Below are 20985 nucleotides of genomic sequence, written 5' to 3'. Positions count from 1 at the left end.
TGGTTACCACCATACCCTATCAAGTGACCACCATACCTCTCCGGTTACCACCATACCCTATCAGGCTACAACCACACCCTATTAGGTTACCACCATACCCTATCAGGCTACCACCATACACTATTAGGTTACCACCATACCCTCTCTGGTAACCACCATGCCCTATCAGGCTTACACCATGCCCTATTAGGTTACCACCATATCCTATCAGCTACAACTATACCCTATCAGGTTACAACTATATTTTCTCAGGATACAACCATACTCTCACAATTCTAAACTTGAAACACTGGTTCAGTATGACAAAAGCTCCGGGAGCCTTGATTCCAAAAATGTAATGCGATGCTTTATTGATTTTAAAAATATTTTTTTGCTGTTCTGAAAATTATATTATCATTTTTTCTATACCAGAGGGATATAGTTTTAACACATTAATTCAATAGATACTAAAAAATAAATTCGAACAGAGAAGAACAAATATTGATCGCTACTTTTAGATACTCAAATATTTACGAATTGGTTAAGTGACTATTACATATAAACCAAGAAGGGCACTGTCCTGCCTATATACATGTATAATGTAAGTCATTATTATTTTTGGAATACTATATTTCTAATTTTAAAGAAACAAGTCATTATAACACTTACAACTTACCCAAAGGGTTTGAAAAAAGACGATTATGAAAACAAAATTATAAAGTTAATAAGAAAAAGTATAAATCGTTTGGACAATGTTTGCCCGTATGCACAGAAGAACACCGCAAGAGCATTAGCTTAAAATATATTTGCAATAGTCTTGTGGTTTATGTTGAAGCTTGAACTGAATGCAATTTAAAACAATAAATAACACAATTTGAAAGAGATGTAAGCTTTCTTAACATTATAATAAATCAAATTAAAGTATTTGTATGTATTTTCCCATTATTAAGTAAACAACAGTGGAATTTTCTTTATTTTCTGTGCATATATTTCCTAAAGAAATATGGTATTGAGGTACCCTGAATCTGAAAATGAACTAGAGAAACTCAGTGTGTACACCTTTACATGATACCATTTTTTTCACAAACACTATTCAAAACCGTTTTATAAAGCTGCGTAAATTATATTTTTTCAAATAAGGTGAGGTTACAATTACGAAGATTTGCATGTCAATTGCAAATATATCATACATCTATCTTAAAGACAAAACATAATCACATTGTCAAATAAATAGTAAAAAGGTACGTGAAAGATGTACATTTTGCCTACCTGTATAATTAACTGTAATACATCTTGAACCGGACGAAAGTCTGCAAGCATAAATAGAATTAGTTAACAATAGAAATACTTGTTATAAGGTTGATAAATTTGGAGCATTTATTAAAATCTGGGATTAAAATGAGAATTGTATTCATTTGCTTGAACGGACTTCTTTAATTGAATAAAACGTAAGAAAATAAATCTTTCGCAATATAAGTGTTCGCAAATTATAATGCGGATTGTTATGTTTGTTTGTTTGTTTGTTTATTTGTTGTTTAACGTCCCTCTCGAGAATTTTTCACTCTTCTGGAGTTATGCACTTTCCGGTGGAGAGATGCAATTTTTTTTTACCTATACTCGGCACTCAGAGCCATTGAGCAGTGAGGGATCTTTTTCGTGCCAGCACCTACTGCGACACGGGACCTCGGATTATACGGTCTCATCCGAAGGACCAGTCTCCAAGCCCTGATGTGGGATTCGAGCCCGCGACGTAAGGATCAACTCCTTACCCTGCGACTCTAGAGCAGACGCTATAACCACTGTTTATCCTTTACCATATGATAAGACAACCAAAAATTCAAAACATTTTTTAAAATATAAAATGAGTTTTCTTCTAATACTTGAATATTTTGTGTAACTTTAACGGATTTCAAGGATTCATAAGACCGTTCAAGCTACTTAATTCTTACCGAAAGATGCTTTCAAACGTTATAAAGTGCAGGAAGCATATTTAGTAAAAAAAAAAAAAAAAAAAAAAAAAAGAATCCAGATTGCGGGCTTGATTTTCAGACCTCTTTTAAAATCAAAATCATATATTTGTGTCCTTGGTGTTTAGTATCTGTTTACAATAATTATAATGTACTTTATATCATACTGGTAGTAGTGCATGGATGTTATTTTGTTTTTATTCTTTTTTGTTTATTGTACTTGTACCAAAATGCGATGTATCTTCATGTAGCTTTAACATAATGTTCTGTTCAAACATTACATATTTGTTGTATAAAGTAATTATTTCGAAATATTAGTTTGTGAATCTTCCCACGCTATCCCTTTAGTGTTTATTTGGTATTCATAGTTTGTTAAGGTATTTACGATGCAAATTCAATTGAATTGCAAAATTCAACTTGTAAAAAAATAACCCAGTAATACGTCTGTACATGTAAAGCAAGTTGTACTCACAAGTAAAAATTATCAAAAAGGGACATATCAAAATGCAACAAATTAAATAAAAGTGAAAACTGATCATCATTTTATTATTTTCAAAATTGATGCTCTTACATGTATATTGTCTTACCTATTGTTTGTTTCCGCTGAGAAACACGAGATATACTCTCCAATCTTATCTACGGGATGAGTTGCCGTCCATGATATCGTTACTTCATACTCATTAGACACTGGTTGTGAAATAGCAGACATGACAAGATTGAGTGGTGACAGAATATGAAATTTGGTGATCCTATAATATAAAGTATGATCTTTGTGTTAACAACTTTCCTGAAAATGACTGTTTTGATAATTTCATTAAAAAAAAGAAAAAAAAAAGATGAATACAGATTCAAGTGATTATTCATCGATGCTTTTTTTTTTTACCAAAATTAAAACAAAGTTTATCAAAAACAATCAAATAAATTCTAATAAATAATAAGAACAGACAAAATATTGGTAAATCAAAAGCAAAATAAACAAGTTATCAAGTAAAGAGGCCAAAAAAGGGGGAAATATAGCATAACAAAGAACTTTAAAAAAGATTCCTCTTAATCAAACATCATATCTGACGTACCATTCACTAACATTTGAAGGCCTAACCCGTGCTTTTAACTCCAGTGAGCCATTATAAACTTGCATTGTTGACCCTTCTGCGGGAGTTGGGGATATAAAAGTTGGCTGGTTAGAACACGAGCCAGTTGAATTCACGTTTACGATAAATTGTAATGGAACACTGCTAAGAGGCAAAGTTGAGGCTGGGTTTATGAAATCTTCTATCTGTATTGCAATAGCGTAATTACCATCAGAGGCGCTTCCACTGTACGTTAAAGTACATGTTGGCTGTAATTAATAAGACACATCTTTAAAAGAAACTTCAGACATCATTTGCAAAAACCCATTTCTCAAAGATCTTTCATCGATACTTGTAGATCAATCAATATATTTTTTTTTCTAATTTTTAACAGAGTTATAGTAAGAAACTGTCAGATGTCTTAAATTTGAACATAAGGTACAGTGTAATAATAATACATAAGGTGGGTGGACTTTAGTTGTTATATAATTTCCAGTGTATCAAAACGTTGTGTCAACATTTGTAAAAAAAAAAATATGAGAGTTTGCTTTTTCTTACAAACCATGAATTAGATTAGCTGTGACACTTTGAATTATCTCCTGCCATGCAACTTGTTAATACCGCGTCTGCCATCTTGTAGATAAGTTTCGTATTTCACTTAATTTGCTATTCCTGTTATATCACGGGCACGGGCATAATTACCAAAAATTAATTATGAAAATTATTATTGTGTTTTCTGCTATTTATTTAAGTAATTATTATTCCCGATTACATGTGTCTACAACTTGCACTATATTTTTTATCCATCCACGATAATGTCTGCTGATCACTTAGTTTACTTCCTTAAAATGTACAAGTTTCAGATATAAATTGTTTACTTACTTCTTACAAAAACGACATCCTTTGTTGACCATATTTATGGTCATTTTGTCTTCTCACATCTAAATTCCATTTTTTAAAAAAATAATCTACATGTATATTGTACATGTACGACAACTTTGACAGTAAAACACGATTTCTATTTTTTACGACGTAGTGCTTTGTCATGATTATTTGAACGTTGCCATACAATATTTGCATTGGTTTAATATTGTCATGTGACCCTTTTCAATAGGTTATATATAAGGGATTATTGCCTAATATTGACAGAAAATTTACAAAGTTGTCAGGCACGTATATTCAAACCGAGACAGATCCAAGATCCGCACATATTTTCTTCGTAGCTTTACTACTGTAATTGCAGGCGAGAATACGTTCGAAAATTATCTCCCACCTCACTTGACACCTATTGAATTGTATTTATCTGTGGAGATTAATCTACTACAGCAATTATATACCCCCATTTTGCTGTAGCATGTACGGTATATGCCACCAAAAAAATTACAATTATACCTGTTAAATGAAAACCGCATTATGATTAAATAGATATTGTTGTTATCAAGAAAGATTAATCTTATGTTTCTCTTATTACCAAAAAACCAAGGATTTTAGTACAGGTGTACTGCCAATTATTTTTGTAGCGTCCCAAACTTAAGCTGGCCATTTCCTGGGAGTTGACAATTTTTGTCGTCAGAATTTGGATGCCTATTTCTCTTAAGACATCCAGTGATACAAACCCATTCCCTTTCAAGTAACGGCTCAGCTGTCCAGTGTGATGGTATTATCTATATATAGTGCAAATAGTACACCTATTAATTTAAAGTTTATCGTTTTACAATTTTATTTGATTTTGGTAAGATAGTAACGGCACCATCTTTAGATCCTGAAGTGCATTTTCGTACTGATGATAAGTTAGTTTATGGTGACCAGTTCCTTGACCCCTCCTTCTTCCCAAAACATGCAGAAAGACGACGCCTAAAACCTACCTCAAACCCATTCTTACCACTTCAAAAGCATACACCCTGTTGTTAGGATATACATGGTGCGGTAGGTGACTCAGTATTGCTTGAGAGTACATGTTTAACTCATATTGTATCTTTTTGTAGAATTTAAGAGTAATTTAAACATAATTGTCTTAGGATTTAGAATGATCCTAATGGTTTTGAAGAAGAAGATGAAATTGCAAAAAGTTTACAACAACGACGACAACGACGACGACAACGAAACACAAAGACAACAGACCGTGTATATATTGTACTGGCACAACTGAATAAGGATAAGTGGAAGATATTCTGTGTGCAACTATACGAGAAGTAATTGAATCTTGCTAGAGTATTGTATGCTTTTTTTCACCTATTTTGGTATAGTTCTTACAAAATATTTGCTATACAAGTAAAATTTAGACTTTTCCCCAGCAATTTTCATATATAGTAGGATACAGTTAATAGATTTATGAAAACAAAAAGTTTGCGATAATTGTGTTAATCACTTGTGTCGATGCGAATTATGTGTCCATCACATGATCAACAGCCGATGGGAATTATGTGTCTGTCACATGATCAACAGTCAAGTGACATCACAAAAAAGTATAGGGATGGCAATCGAATACAAAACTGCTAATCGGTTAACCGCAAGACGTTCCGAGCGATTTATCAGTTAGTCGCATCAATATACACATTTTCTTGACATTTTTTTTCAAGAAGTCAAAAAAAAAAAAAAGACATTAGAAGTGAGAAACATATATACATATATTCTATTTCAATGTCAACATACAAGGAAAAAGAAGATAGCCCATGAAACATGCCTGAGAAATCAGACATGGATAATTTTCCAATATTTTCTGCATCGTCACCATAAACAAAACTAAATTCAACGAATTATTAACTTTCACTTAATTTACAATGTCTATATAATATTATAATTCATTAGATAACTGCAAAAGATAGACATGTCAATTAAATTCACAGTGCCCAATGGTGATTTATTTAATATCATTAAAGGATTACAGGACATGCAGTCGGGGATGGTACCGATAGGGTATTAAACAGTAATTATCACTTCACTAACTGACCAATTACCTCGCGATAACCATAATTACAGCCCAGTCAGCTTAAATAGGTATGTGAAAACAGTCAACTATCAATGTTTACGTAGAGGTTTCTTTTTTTAAAAAAAATTAGTTTTTTCAGAAAATTGGCGTTCCAATTTACAAATATTTTATTTTTTCCGACTAATTGATTAAAGATTTTCTAACAGATTACCAGCGTTCCGACCGATTAATCGGTAAACCGGTTACAAATTGACATCACTACAAAAAAGCGTTATTATAGTACCTGATAAGACTCTCTTCGCGAATAAGAAATACTTACATGTAAATTGTTTACAAACTGATAAAAACGTAACCGAAACATAAAATAGTATGTTTTTATGCATTTTAAGCCTTCTGACATCCGAGGAGGTTAAAGTACTGTCAAAGGAAAATAAATTGATTGGACAAAACAAACAGAAAGTAATACATGTACCTAGATCACATTTAAGCCGATGGTCGGGCGACCAAAATTTTCTTGTCGACTTAAAAACACTAGTATCAGACGACGCAGAGTAGTCACATTAATTCTTAGGAACACCGATATCTTTAAGAGTTAAAATATTTATAAGTCGGCCAACCGTCATTCGATTATCGTTCGCTGAGCCGCAGTTTGATTTTCATAGTCGGTCGACATTTACGAAAACCCAATTCATAAATGTCGACCGATCCACGACCGGCTTAACAAACTGTCTGCCGATGGTCGGACGATGATGGAAGGTTGGTCGATAGACTATTCAACGACTGCTTCAATTGAAGGAATCAGCCACCGACGCAGGAAAGATTATAACTTGGCCCGACGGACACAAAATTAGTCGGCCGACAAAAAAAGAGATCAAAACCGGACATGAGCCGATGAAATGCCGATTGTCACCCAAAGAATAATATTTTTTGCCTCCAAAACCGTTGTTTTTGGAAATGTTACCAGGGTTTAACTTAAATCATTTGAGGATGTGACATAAAAAAGAAAAACTTTGGCAAAGTACCCTTTTTACGAAAAACTATAATCAGTCAATCAATCATCCCCCCCCCAAAAAAAATTTTTAATAGAGATATAGTCAAAGCAAAATAAATCGTTTGGGTTATAGTCACTTAAACATTTGAGGATATGACACACAACAAAGCATGTGTGGATAAGCTAACAATGCATGCCACTTCGATATTGTATTGGTTTACCCACTGAACAATTAATCAGTGGGCATTCATGTTGTTCCAAAGGCTCTCTAAGTGGTAAATATTGTGACTGCAGGTACAAATGCTCATACGTTATTTCAATAATTGAAATAAACTTCAAACTCATGATATTGGAAGTAATGATAAATTCGCTGAAAACACAAAGTTTTCACATTCATTCATTTTTCTTCTTTATCATAGCATAATTAAGCCTTATTCTTATACTTGCGTTTTAACTATGATGTGATACATCATATTTAGTGTGATACAAGATTAGGATATACTTAGCTATCTCAGAAAAGTATGAATGCATTTATTTCCCACAAACGGGAATTTTGCTCTGTCTACAGTGTGTTATTTTAAAGACACTCTTACACACAAAGAATTCATAATTATACTCACTTCATATAATGTAAAGTAGGAAGGTACAGTGCAAATACCAGAGCATTCTGCCGAGGAACTGGCAAATCGACAACGTACGTCATCTCCGTCAAAGTCCGCAACTTCAAAATTGTTTTAAATTAAATTTAACTTCTTTTGCAAACAGAAACAATATTCAAAAAAAAAGGCAGAAAAACTCTTCAAGATGGCACGGTGTAGTGCCTAAACGGTTGCTATCAGAACAAAAAAGCGTTCATTGTTTCTATTCGTAAATTTTACGGCTGCTAGCTGAAATAAATATGTTGGAGGAACCTGCAACGAGAGGTAAAATTGTCAGAAAATGACCCCAAATCAATTAAGTCTCCGGAAAATCCTTGTGCACGGAAGAAGTAAGGGATTTCTTAAAATGATGCCAGATGTATTTTGTAGAACAACCTTCTAAAAATTTAAATATAGTAAAATTTCCGAAGTATGTACCCATTCGCAAGTCAATATACTCCAAGTTTCCATGCTTCTTTTCATCATTTATAAGTTAGTTTGAGTTCATTTTGGTATGTAGAGATGTGTCAATCTATAATAATTCGTAGATATGATAATTTTTTTATGAAAAAGTGTATTTTGAAAGAGATTTTTGGACAATACACGATCTTCTTAAGTTACGGTTGCTCTCAGAAATGTTGGTATGTAGGCATCGGCTATAAACTGAAAATAATGCACCGGCTGCTATTTGAAATATGACTTGTTTTTCAATCAAGAAAAGAAATTTAAAAATCTTATGGCTGCACAGGACTAAAAAATATAATTAAAACATCCAAAGAACATATGGAACACAATGTCTACATGTACAATTGAGATTTATTAACTTAACTCGAATTTGTTGTGTTCTGCCAAGTAGAGCTGATCTTCGAAAAACATCACTACTAGTATACAAAATCAAAAAGAAAGCTATACGAAGGAAACGTAAGTTTAAATTAAATGAAAGAACTTTTCTTGAGTACTTTAAAAGCTTTGGAAAGCTTTCTAAAACTAGTTTTTTTTTAATTTTTGTAGCCTATATGTACACTTAGACTTAACCCTTTAACTACCAGAGATTTTGCATTTTTTCTGCAAAACTGCCTAAAAATTTCAAATTGAAATTTTAACATTTTCTAGTCACTTTTGCATAAAGCAACCTATACATTTTCTGAAAGATAAAATCTTAAAGTCTTTAATTATGCAGAGTAAAATGACGTCGTGGTTGCCATGGCAACGAATGAGGCCCATAATTGCCAAAATATGTGTTTTTCGCCTTTTTCATCCCAGAAATACAAACAAATCATATAATGTTTCCATAACAGAGGATTTAGTGATACTATTAAAACAAAGCATGCAGTCAATTATTAATACATGTATATATCTCCCAAAGCTAGGGAAAAATCCTTTTATTACATGTTTATGGCTCAAAACGTGTTGTACATTAACTTTTCTTTACAAATAATTCATTTTTTTAAAAATAAATCTGTTTCATATATCAAAAGAACCAGTTTGTTTTAACTGAGCTCATGAACGATTTCATTGTGTATGTAAAACGTAAAATGACGTCATAGTGCATTTTTTGTGTTTTACTCGTAAAAGTTCCAATATTCAACGACATATATCTCTGTAACGGATGCAAGTACCTTATAATGTCCGGAATAAATAATGTAGGGAAAATTCCCAGCTTTCAGGTTATGGCATTCATTTTTTCTTTTATTGTGTTTGTAATTAAGATAAAGCCAACAGAAGATAGCACAAAATCAGTCATTTATGCGTAGTTTTATCAAATTCCTGCTTTGATATGCAATATTCAATTCAAGTTTATGATAATATCTCAAAATCGCACAGAAAAACTTTGAGTAGAAAAAATATTGAGTTTCTTCTCTAGTTTCAGAAAATATCAATTGTTTTGTTGTAACCTGAATATTTAGAAAACGCCAACAGTTAAATGTCTGTGATGCTGAAAATGCGTCCAAATGCGTCTTTGGGGGTTAAAGGGTTAAATAATATCTAGTGAATTTACAGTATAACCTTTGACGGTAGTGCTTTGGTACGCTGTAGCATCAGAAAATACAATTAACACGCATTATTCAAACCTCGGATCTTGAATGGAGAGGATGTCCGATTCCCCCTTTTGGATGATTTTCTGGATTATTAAATTTATACAGATAGAAGAGACAATCAAACCCCCCTCTCCCCCCCCCCCCGAAAGAAGGAGGTTTTTCAGATGGAGAAGACTTCTACTTGTTTGCTTATCAATTTTCTTATATTTACTTCTATTTCTCTCTCTGTCTCTTTTGAGTGGGCTTGGACCCCCTTTAAAAAAAGGTGGAGATCCGAACATGAAAACGGATAATATTCTATCCAGTAAGTAATATATAATTATGTACATTTAAAGGAGAGAGAATTACAATTATTTACAGACATATGTAGTCTTTTTCGAAATAGAAGGGGGGGGGGAATTGTGTGCAATTCCACTTTCATATTTTCAATACATGTACATATTTATAGTAGGAGTGTTTGGCCATACTGTACTCGTACATGTACATCAAAAATTGAATTTAAAAAAAGTAGTTTTTGAACTGGATGTATAATATAGTAGCATCTATAATGAGGTCTTTTACTCGAGAGAGCCGCTCACTTGGACGAAACTTGTAAGAACGGTGTATCTAGGGTTTCCTTGCTTATACATAGGATCCGATGCTGCTGATCTGGCTTTCAATTTTTGAAAAGTGTTTGTAACAAGTCCATTCTAAAGAAACTATATTACCACAACTCATTGGATAAAAATTTATATCCACCCCCCCCCCCCCCAAAAAAAAAGAGATATCCTTTATTTGTGAATCTAGCGTAATTACCCAGGTGAAATCTAATAAATTCAATAGAAGGTGCACATAATTTAAAGACTAACAATTTTATTGTGTGCAGGATACTTAGTAAATGTACAGGGTATTTACAAACACTACTATTATTATTAGTCATATCATACATATAGAAATAGAAATAAACTAATTTATCATTATAGGATCGAAATCAAGGTAATATAAACAAGTCAGTTATTAAAAAGAATATAGAATGAACATTTCAAATATAGTTTTCTAAACTATTGCATAATAGATGTGAATTAAGGACGTGTATTAAAGAAAAATTGAAAACTTAAGACATTTCCAATAGAAACCGGTGTTGTTGTCAAATATTAGCCGTAACATAAGTTTCTCCTCATGAAAACGCTTTTGTTTTTAAGAAACCGATTAAAATGGGTAATTATATGACATAATTAATACGTTTTACAAAAATACACCGATCTGTCGATTCATTTTTATCAAATATCTAAACATTTTGACGCTAATTAAATATATTTCTTATGTGCATGTACATGTAAGTGTGTCCGAGACTTTCGACAGCTTTCGTTCTATACATCAACAATCCTTTTTTTTTCATAAAAAAAAATTAGAGATACATATTAGTTTTAAAAGGTATGTTACGTTCCGTAAGGGTGAAAAAATAAGCAGCTAAGCTTTGATAATTGAATTATTGACCATTTTATTGAGCCAGCGAAGAAAAATACTTACCATTTCGTCCATTTTTTTCCATTAGCAACCGTACAATTTTCAGATAGCATTAATGTACGCGCATTTTTTCTGATAGCAACCGTTTAGGTACTACACCGTGTATGGATGGTATACTAATTGATCTTGTATGTTTTTATATTAAAATGTTAGTTTGCCTTTAATTGTAAATATTTATTTTGAAATTAATATGCAAAAAAAAAAAATCAAATACCTGGTATCATGATTGGTTGTGAGGTGCATGAATTTAAAACCTTCACTGATGAAGCCATTGCTGAAACGGGAGATTGGTTAATTTTTCCTGTATCAGTACGTGTGGATAAATCAACAGTCATTTGTAATGACCACGACCCTCCTCCCTGGGCTAAGATTAACCAAGCACTGCCAGAAAATCTGAGAAAAAATGTTAAATAATTAAGTAATTTTTCAAATTCCATTTTTATGTCCAAATTTTAAAGTCATGTCTTATGTAAAGTAATTATTTCAAGGTCATCATTCTTTTAACAATAATATTGATAGATGAATTTGTAGCGGGTATTTTTATACATCTATATGTTGATTTTCTACACAGATAACAGTTGTGTACAGTTGTGTATAACCTGATGTCATAAATCTGTCTCGTGCGATTGATAGGAATCAGCGTACAGAAAGTATTAGAAAAGCTAAGCTGTACATTTTATCACAGGCCCGTAGGAAAAGGGCGGAGGACGTGCCTCCCCCCTCTCCTAATAATTTTGACAATATATACTTTGCAATAGAAAACTTATCTAATTTACAGTTGTGCCCCTTCAAAAACCTTTGATGTTTTATGTTTGTCAAGAAGTTTTGTTAGTTAGGAGATTCATCATTTTTTTAAAAAATTAATTGAGACATTACTTTACTAACTATTTGCCAAGTGACCTTGACAGTGCTAATTGAGTTAAAACCTTAAAAAAAGGCCGTAGGTCGGAGGCAACACACTACAATTTGAATCAATTCCAGTTAAAGGTAAAAGAGTACATACCGGACACGATTTGTAAGAGCAATCAGTTAGACAGACAGAAGACATACAACCATAGCATGCCAACATCAATATATTTATTATTGTTGGGGTACACATAATTATCCTACCTTAAAAGGGATCATTCTTGGTAACTTTATCCTAAAAGAATTATGTGTAAATTAATTCTAAATTCTACAGTAAGATGAAGGTGATGCACAAGCAATACTGAGTCATCTACCACATCAGGTACATCCGAACATGCGGGGTGTATACTCTGTTGTGAACGGGGTGTATGCTTTTGAAGTGGTAAAAATGGGTTCGAGGTACGTTTCTTTGTCCAATTTCTCAGTTTATGGAGGTATTTCCCCATAAAACATGTGCTTACAGAAGAAAGCATTAATTTATGAATACCGATACAAGGATAAATATGAATCCACTGTACTCTTCCTGGTGTTATCAAACGCCTCAGTACCAATCCCACGAACAATCAATCGGATTTCAAAGGAATTGACTAAAAAGTAATAGGGGAATGTTAACGACAGATGTTAGTTTCTTTAAGTCTGCATGTATTCCGTAACCTAAAAGTTTGATATGCCTAACAAGATAAGTTTTTAAGATTAAGTACACTGTAGTTAATTCATGTATGGAGTTGTAACTAATTCGGTATGTGTATTGCATTTTGTTTAATACTTTTGGTATTAAAAAGTTCAACTTAACTTTTTCTGGTGCAAAAAGGTAACACTTTGCACTCGGCCATTAGTTTGAGGTGATGAAAAGAAAAATATAACCATTTCACAAAATTTATTAAATAAATAGATTCTCCAATTACGTAAGAATTACAGATGCATCTAAGTCATGGAACCATGCATGAAGCTGACGCCATTGCTTCCCTATTTTCCTTGCACATTATTCTAAAGCGAGTTTGTTGAAGAAGGATGTTACGTTCTTCCTGCAGACACAATTGCGTCGTGCCACCAGATGGAAGCTTACGGACATCCACGAGTGATCAAGTAATATCTGCTGTAGAAATCAAATGTCCTTTCAATCACTAAAGCATACTCTTGTCCATTTAGTCTACCTGATTAATACGCATGCCAATGTATACGAAGATGTACGCATTGAATACAGAACAGTAACTGTACCACGTACTACGAAGACAGCACAATCTTGGTCACATTTTTATCAGAACTTTGGGACTGTATCTAGAATCAGGCTTGAAAGATTATGATACAGAAAAATAACTAAACAGATCAAAATAGCAATCGAGTGTAAGAAATCAAAAGAAAATCAAATTCAAAAATATTGATTTTCTTTGCGAAATAAAGTCTTGCACAGCAAGGACAGATAGATTTATTTCAGAGGAGACAGAAAATGAATACAATCTGCGTGCAATACGAAATTTGGAGAAACAAATTTATCATGAAGCCAATGTCGAAGAAATATTGCACATTCTAGACGATGCAGTTAGAGTTATTAAAAATGGTTATGATGTACCCGGACAAAGAGCAACGGGAATAATTATAAGGGTTATCACAAATGAGACAAGAAACTCTACTCACAAAAGTCTTGTTCTCTATGATCTAAAAGAATTACAATTATCCTTGGATTTAATGAGATGTGTAATGGAACACGTTTTGGGAGAATGTGCAAAACATTGAATAAATTTATTGAGTTTTGTTGCTAATTGGCAGTCGATACAACTTACGTCTCGTGACTCTAAACTATATCTATAAACCTATAACTGTATACCAGTCTCAAAAAGACTTGTGGAACAGTACAAAGCATTTATCAATGCATCTCTGGTAAAAAAAAAAAAAAGATTACCTAAGTCAAAAATGAGATCATGAAAAGACAAATATACACGAAAAAGACCAGATGAGGTCCATGAAGTCTCAACAATTAAAAGTTCTTTTTCTGCTATCTAATCTCCTGTCGACAGAAGAGAATGGTGTAAGAAGAAAGAAACAATAGAAGTGACGTCCTCTGCAAAAGATTTAGAATCCTTTCACAACTGGCTTCCAAGATTGATGGTTAATAACCTAGATAAAGAAGATGACAGTGTTAGATCTATCATTACAGAAGTGTCCAGTGAATTCAAATGTCATAACGTTACATATGAGGATTCAGGTGAAATCGACACAGCAGAAATCGAACAGGATTTTGCAATGATCCAAACAGAAACAAATAACGACTTCGGACGCTTCCGATTATAAGGAATGTGACATGGCGGGAATGACACAACAGCAGAAATTTCTTCAATAGCTAGAGACCATGTTATGAACAAAAATCATCATGCGAACAGTATCAAAGTTTAATTGATTTTTAATCAATTATTTATTTCTTAAAGCACTCAGACTGACCAAAGTAACCTTAAACAATGGGAACGATCTGTGCAAGGACTTTGGGATCTCACTTATACAGATCTCAATGTTATTTACAAATTATTTGCTGATACCATTTCCTAAATTCTCAAGTAATTTTGAAAATCATGGAACCCCCCCCCCCCCCCCTAAATATTGTTTAGTTGAAATATTTGGTTTGATAAATGCCAGTTGAAAAATCAAGTGTTTCGACTTAAAAGTCTCAGCTCTCTTACGCAACTTTCAACAAGGGCTATTCAGTCAAAACAATATCCAAAACGTACTCTACGGTCCTCTTGTGCGTTTTCCGTTGTTTTGTTTAAATAGAATCATTTACATGCCAAATGCAAATTGAGGGAATAGACGACATCATTCCATTCTGGTTTCCATCTCCCGAAAAAAGTACTGAAACTTTGCCTTGCTAAGGCATTGAATGCTCACATAACCTTAGTCAATTTGGAGTTCGCACAGTTACAGTGGATTTCTGTGGAATATCATCACAAGCATGGAAATAATGTGTCAAACGCTCGAACGCACTTCTCTGATTAGGTAGGAACATGAATTCAGGGAAAAGCTAGAGATGTTACATCCCTGACTTGTAGAAGTCATGTTATGCAATAGAAATCCGGACAGGTAGTCTAAGCCATTTAAAAGTTGTTAAAAGAAAGGAAAAAAATCCGACGAAACTATCACACTCATCTATCGCAGCATATCAATATATTACACTTTTTATAAAGTAAAATAATAATTTTTTGAAAGGCCTTAACACTTTGGGTTCTTCTAATTTTTTAAATGTTGAAATGATGAAAAAACACCAGAAAACATCAGAACAAATAAGTTTTGATCAAATGGAGTTCTTCGTCGGAGACAAGACATCACAAAATTGAAATTTCTTATGACTTTGAAATAAAATGCGGCTTAACTTTTGCACATGTAATTTTGCTACCTTCGTAGGCACAACTCATTTTCACCTAACAGAGATACACGTATTATGTTATTATGAAAATCACATTACAAGTATAATCCTGGACAGCGCCTTTGGCCCCTGTATATTTTGTAAGCTTTAATGGTTTTGAAAATTTATGTTTTGAGGGATGAAAGCGGGAAATGGTGGCAATGTTACTTTATACTTAAATACAGAATGAATTTTCAAATTATTAGAAAAATCACCAAAGCTATTTATTGGGTCGATTTTAAATTTCTGAACGACCTAGTTTAATGAATTTTGTATGTAGTAATTTAAAAATGATTTGTCGCCTGCGTGGCGCAGTGGTTAGAGCGTTAGCTCTAGAGTCGCGATGTAAGGAATAGATCCTTACGTCGTGGGTTCAAGTTCTTTATTTCTTTAAGTCATACGACACATCAGATTACATATAGTAATAAATAAACTTATATACAATATTATAAAATACAACAATATGAGAGTGAGCATAATCAATAAATAGCAAGTAAACTATGTAGGACGTGTTTTTTAACAGGCAACTGTAATTATGAAACACTAAAAAAATTACAAATGTTTCATTCTTCTAGTGGAAACTTGATATAAATATTTTCCAAGGTAACAAAGTTCCTTTATATTTTGTACACTTAGAAGTTGAATTAATTTCCAAACACTGAATTTTTTATGATAATACTTTTTCAAATATTTAGATCTAAGGTCATGATAAAAAGGACATTGTAAAATAAAATGAAATTCGTCTTCGATAACATTCAAAGAGCACATTTTACAAAATCTGTTTTTTCTAATTTCATTAACATATTTACCAGTTTCAACATTTAGATTATGTGCAGATAGTCTAATTTTAGCAATTCGAATCCACTGCGGCACGTGGAGGCAATGTAAAGCATTTATGAAAATCGAACTTCAAAAATTCTGTCATGACTACATGAGACCGTTGTATTATTTCCTTCATGGTTACCACGGAGAATGACTGAGGACTTCGAAAAGGATAATTTAAGGACATTGGCAAAGTTCCCTAGCTTTCGTAAAGAATTTTTCAAAAACTCTTGAGCAGGTGTAGTGGTACTAAACAATACACTTTATTCACAGGCACTTGTTTCGTATACGGGGTACCCCTAATTATTGTGATATATATATATTTATATATAGTCTATTTTTATTACAATATTTAAAGAAATTTCTTATTCCAAGTATAGAGTTTAATACTAAGACCGATAAAAAATAAAAGTATGTATATGCTTAAAAGAAACCTAATGTTGTATTCGATCTATATTTACTGCAGAAACAAAATACATGTAATGTTAAAGCTTAAAACAGGTACCTCAATGTTGAAAACATATACATCAGATTTAAAGTATAATCATGGTTTGGATTTAATTCTTTCTTATAAAAATATCGCTCTTCCTCGTAATAATGAACTACATATGAAATAATGTTTGTAATTTTTTTTTTTTTTTTTTTTGCCAAAAGAAAGAAAAAGAAATTACACATTTTACTGTGACTATAATAGCCATACTGTGGGATAATCTAGCAGGCTGTATTGCATGACCGATTAGAATTTGAAATCATTATTGTAAAATATTTTCTTTTATTACCGATATGAAGCATTTTGGGCAAAGTTGAATGTCCAGTTCTATATACAAGTCATTTATGTATCTCACGCCTGTATGAACGGGGGAAGGAACATCAGTTGATCCTCTTCCTTTTTTTGCGTATCAAGGAATTTCTATTTTCTACATTAATTTGTGCAATACCCCCCCCCCCCCAACTGCACCCAGAAATATACTGATTGAATGTTTCTGGGAAAGTTGTCAAGCGTGCGTCATATTTCCTATTTCAAGCTAGATGATATGTACATTTTCGTGATGTCGACTAGAAGCGTTTCAGTCTAATTTTAAATCAAAAATATATTTCTTTTAAAAAACGCTGATTATTTATGATTATTTTATTTTATTCATTTATGGAAAGTGGCAACTCACGGTTATCCGGAGAAAAAACGTAATTCATGGGGTTTTCCGTCATGAGAGTCCAAGCTCCAGACAGCTCAGTATTACGTACGGTACGCTACAACTCCATACCAAGTAGTCCCGGAGAATTGGCACTGTATGGAGAATGACTGAGAGTCATACTCCATACTCTCCGGGACGTCTTTCCCTACGAATAATGATATGGAGTAATACTGAGCTGTCTGGAGCTTGATTGAGAGTGATCTCCCGTGTAGAATTTTCTACGCGGTGAAAACCAATAAAGTCACAGGCACTTGTTTCGTATACGGGGCACCCCTACCTATTTTTACCACAAGGTACCTAACTCAATTTCAGGCACCCCCGCTTCAAGCTCGTATTTTGTTCATATATCGATCATTAACCTACTTTAAAATTATATCGTTCGCTTCGAGAGATTTTTTTCTTGTCAAATAAATCCTTTCAGATGTCTCTTGTTTACCCTCTTTATTGTAAACCGCTCATTTATTCCTCGAAAATTACCTCGATACATATTATTAAGACTTTAGATGGGATACAACTTCCGGTTGGGGGTAGGATAAAACCAGAGACTTCCGAGTATTCCATTCCGAGGTCTGGTTTTATCCTTCGTTTATAACCCCAACCGGAAATTTGGATCCCATCTAAAGTCGTAAAATGTATCGAGGTAATTCATGAGTTGTTTACAATAAAGAGGTGTGGTTTATTACTACATCAATCTGCAAAATAACACTGAATGATCAAAATAGGCAATGAACAAGTAAAATATATTACCCTGTAAATCGATTTCGTGCATCCTGGAATTGTTTATAGAGGATTTCGCCCAATAAATCGTAAGTAATGTAAAAAGACAAGTAGAAATACTACAACAATCACTTGAATGTATACTTAATATTTTCATATATTTCTATATATTTCATTTCAGTGATTTCACGTACTGATATGTGTGACAGTATTCTATATATAATGACTACTCCCTATCATTATTATGCATGCTACAATGACTGCTCCCTTGTCACATGTTCAATAAAAGTGGAAGCCATGCCAAAGCTATGCTTGTTGTTCCTTATGAATCTAAGAGCTGATTTATGAACAAGTACATCGTGAAACATGGTGTCAGAAGTGTTTACTGAATCCTTATAGTGAGTCAAACGTCTTGATCGCCTGTCATTTGTTTAAATTGCTCCAAATATTGAAGAATCTACCCGATTTTCCTTTGGGCGGCATTTCCTCTGTTCGTAAAAAACAATGCCTGAAGAGAATGAGCAAGTTGAAGCAGCGCCTGCTGCAGTACAAAATTTACATGTTTTTCCTGAATATGTTTTTTTATGAATATACCATTTCCTAAGCCCTTAGATTTGAAAGGTGACCTCGCTACCAGTTGGAAACATTTCAAAAGAGTGTGGGAAAACGCTACGGGGTTAAGGGAGAGAGATACCCAACTCAGATGTGCAACATTCTTCACTTGTGTAGGATCAGATGGGTTACATGTTGTGGATGGACTAAAATTTGATTCAGAGAATGATAAGAAGAATATCGATAAGGTTATTACGGCACTTGACACTTACTGCGTAGGCCAAACCAACGTCATATACGAGCGTTACACATTTAACTGTAGAAATCAGGAACAGTCTGAACATATAGATGCTTATGTTGCAGAATTGCGTACACTAGCGAAAACATGCAAATTCGGAGACATGGAGGATGAAATGATAAGGGATCGTATCGTTATCGGAGTTCGAGATAATCATACCCGTAAAAAGTTGTTACAGGAGAGGAAACTGGACCTTCAGCGTTGCATAGATATATGCCGGTCGAATGAGAAATCTGAATCTCAACTCAAATCTATTGCAGATGTTAACCATGTCAAGGTCAAACAGAAAGTGAAACAAGATAATCATGGTAAAAAAGAGAAACGTAGAGACAACCGCACCCAATCCATACCAACTGTTCAGTTTTGTCGTTACTGTGGGAGAACACATCCGCGCAGTCGAGAGAAATGCCCAGCGTTTGGACAGACTTGCAACGTATGTGGCGAGCAGAACCATTTTGAGAGGAAATGTCCTAATAAAGAGCCTCCTAGAGCAAAACATCATGAAAAACGTCGTGGTACATGGAACCGCAGAAAGTCCCAAATTCATGAGATTGAGACTCATGAAAGTGACTTATCAGATGAACTCGTTCTTAGTATTGAACAAGTGCACTCACTATCATCAAAACGTCATACGGCTGTTATGAATATCCATGACAAATATGTGGAGTTTCAGTTGGACAATGGGTCTACAGCTAATATCCTGTCAGCTCATGTGTATGTGCGTCTCACAGGTGACAAAGAATTCCAGAATCTTAAGAAGACTGATGTTACCCTATAGATGTACAACAAATCAGAAACCAAGGCTTTGGGCACCATTAGAATGTCTGTTCGAAATCCGTGTAATGGACAGAAGTATAATCTAGAATTCGTTATTGTGCCAGGCTAAGAGCTACATTGTATTTTGGGTAAGCGAGCTATTGAAGGAATGGAACTTATTACTGTGCATACTGACAAATTCCTCACAAAGACACAAGTTCAGAATGACGTCATTTCACAGATTGACATTAAATGAGATTGAAATAAATGAGAAGTATGCAAATGTGTTCAAGGATCTAGGTAAACTGAATGGCAAGCTTCATTTGGAGGTCAAGGACAGTGTGCGACCTGTACAGTTACCGCCTAGGAAAATACCGTTAGCCTTGAAACCAAAAGTGAAAGAAGAGCTAAACAGACTGGAGAAGTAAGGTGTCATTAAACCGGTTAACACACCAACTGACTGGGTATCTGCCTTAGTAGTGGCTCCTAAACGCAACGGTGACATTCGCCTATGTATTGACCCGAAACCACCCAATGAGGCATTAATGCGGAACCATTACCCAACACCTACTATAGAGGATATTCTACCCGAATTGCATCAAGCTCGTATATTCTCCATTGTTGATGCAAAAATGATTTTTGGCACGTTGAGCTTGACAGTGATAGCAGCTATCTAACTACATTTGCTACGCCATGGGGCAAATATCGCTGGTTGAGGATGCCATTTGGTATCTCTGTCGCACCTGAGGAGTTCCAAAGGAGAATGGACGCCTTAAGTGGCATTCAAGGTATCAGACCTATACACGATGATGTGCTAATTTACGGATGTGGTGAGACAGATGAAGAGGCTGAAAGGGATCATGATGTGAAATTTCGAGCCCTAATGCAGAGATGTATGGAGAGAAACATAAAGCTTAACCAGAGTAAGATGAAACTTAAGCTTACATCTGTCACTTATCTTGGATATGGGATCAGCAAGGATGGTTGAGTGTTGACCCACAAAATCTCACGGCGATACATGAAATGCCTACCCCAGAAGAGAAGGCAGGAGTTCAGAGGTTATTGGGAATGACAAATTTTGTGCAACGTTTTGCACCGCAGTTGTCTGAGATCACCAGTCCACTTCGAGATCTTCTGAGAGCAGAGACTCATTTCGGATATCCACGGACAAGCATTTAACAAGGTCAAGGACACATTGTCTCGTGCACCTGTTCTTAAATTCTTTGATTCA

General features: G+C 34.0%; 1 protein-coding gene across 1 annotated transcript; it reads right to left on the bottom strand.

Moving 5' to 3' along the window:
• Positions 1–19: 19 nt before the first annotated feature.
• Positions 20–11446, bottom strand: LOC133196787 (uncharacterized). Its single transcript, XM_061332649.1, has 6 exons — positions 11334–11446; positions 7557–7657; positions 3020–3285; positions 2534–2695; positions 1249–1289; positions 20–183 (listed from the first exon to the last, which is right to left on the bottom strand). The coding sequence occupies exons 1-6, from the start codon at positions 11389–11391 to the stop codon at positions 20–22; spliced, it is 792 nt and encodes a 263-aa protein (XP_061188633.1). The 5' UTR covers positions 11392–11446.
• Between the last annotated feature and the right edge of the window lie 9539 nt (positions 11447–20985).

Source organism: Saccostrea echinata, unplaced genomic scaffold, assembly GCF_033153115.1.
Source record: "Saccostrea echinata isolate AGI-Se365-2 ecotype Australia unplaced genomic scaffold, CSIRO_AGI_Sech_v1 ptg000001l, whole genome shotgun sequence".
Taxonomy (NCBI): Eukaryota; Metazoa; Mollusca; class Bivalvia; order Ostreida; family Ostreidae; genus Saccostrea; species Saccostrea echinata.
Note: the sequence above shows the minus strand (reverse complement) of the source record. Positions and strands in the feature narration are given on the sequence as shown.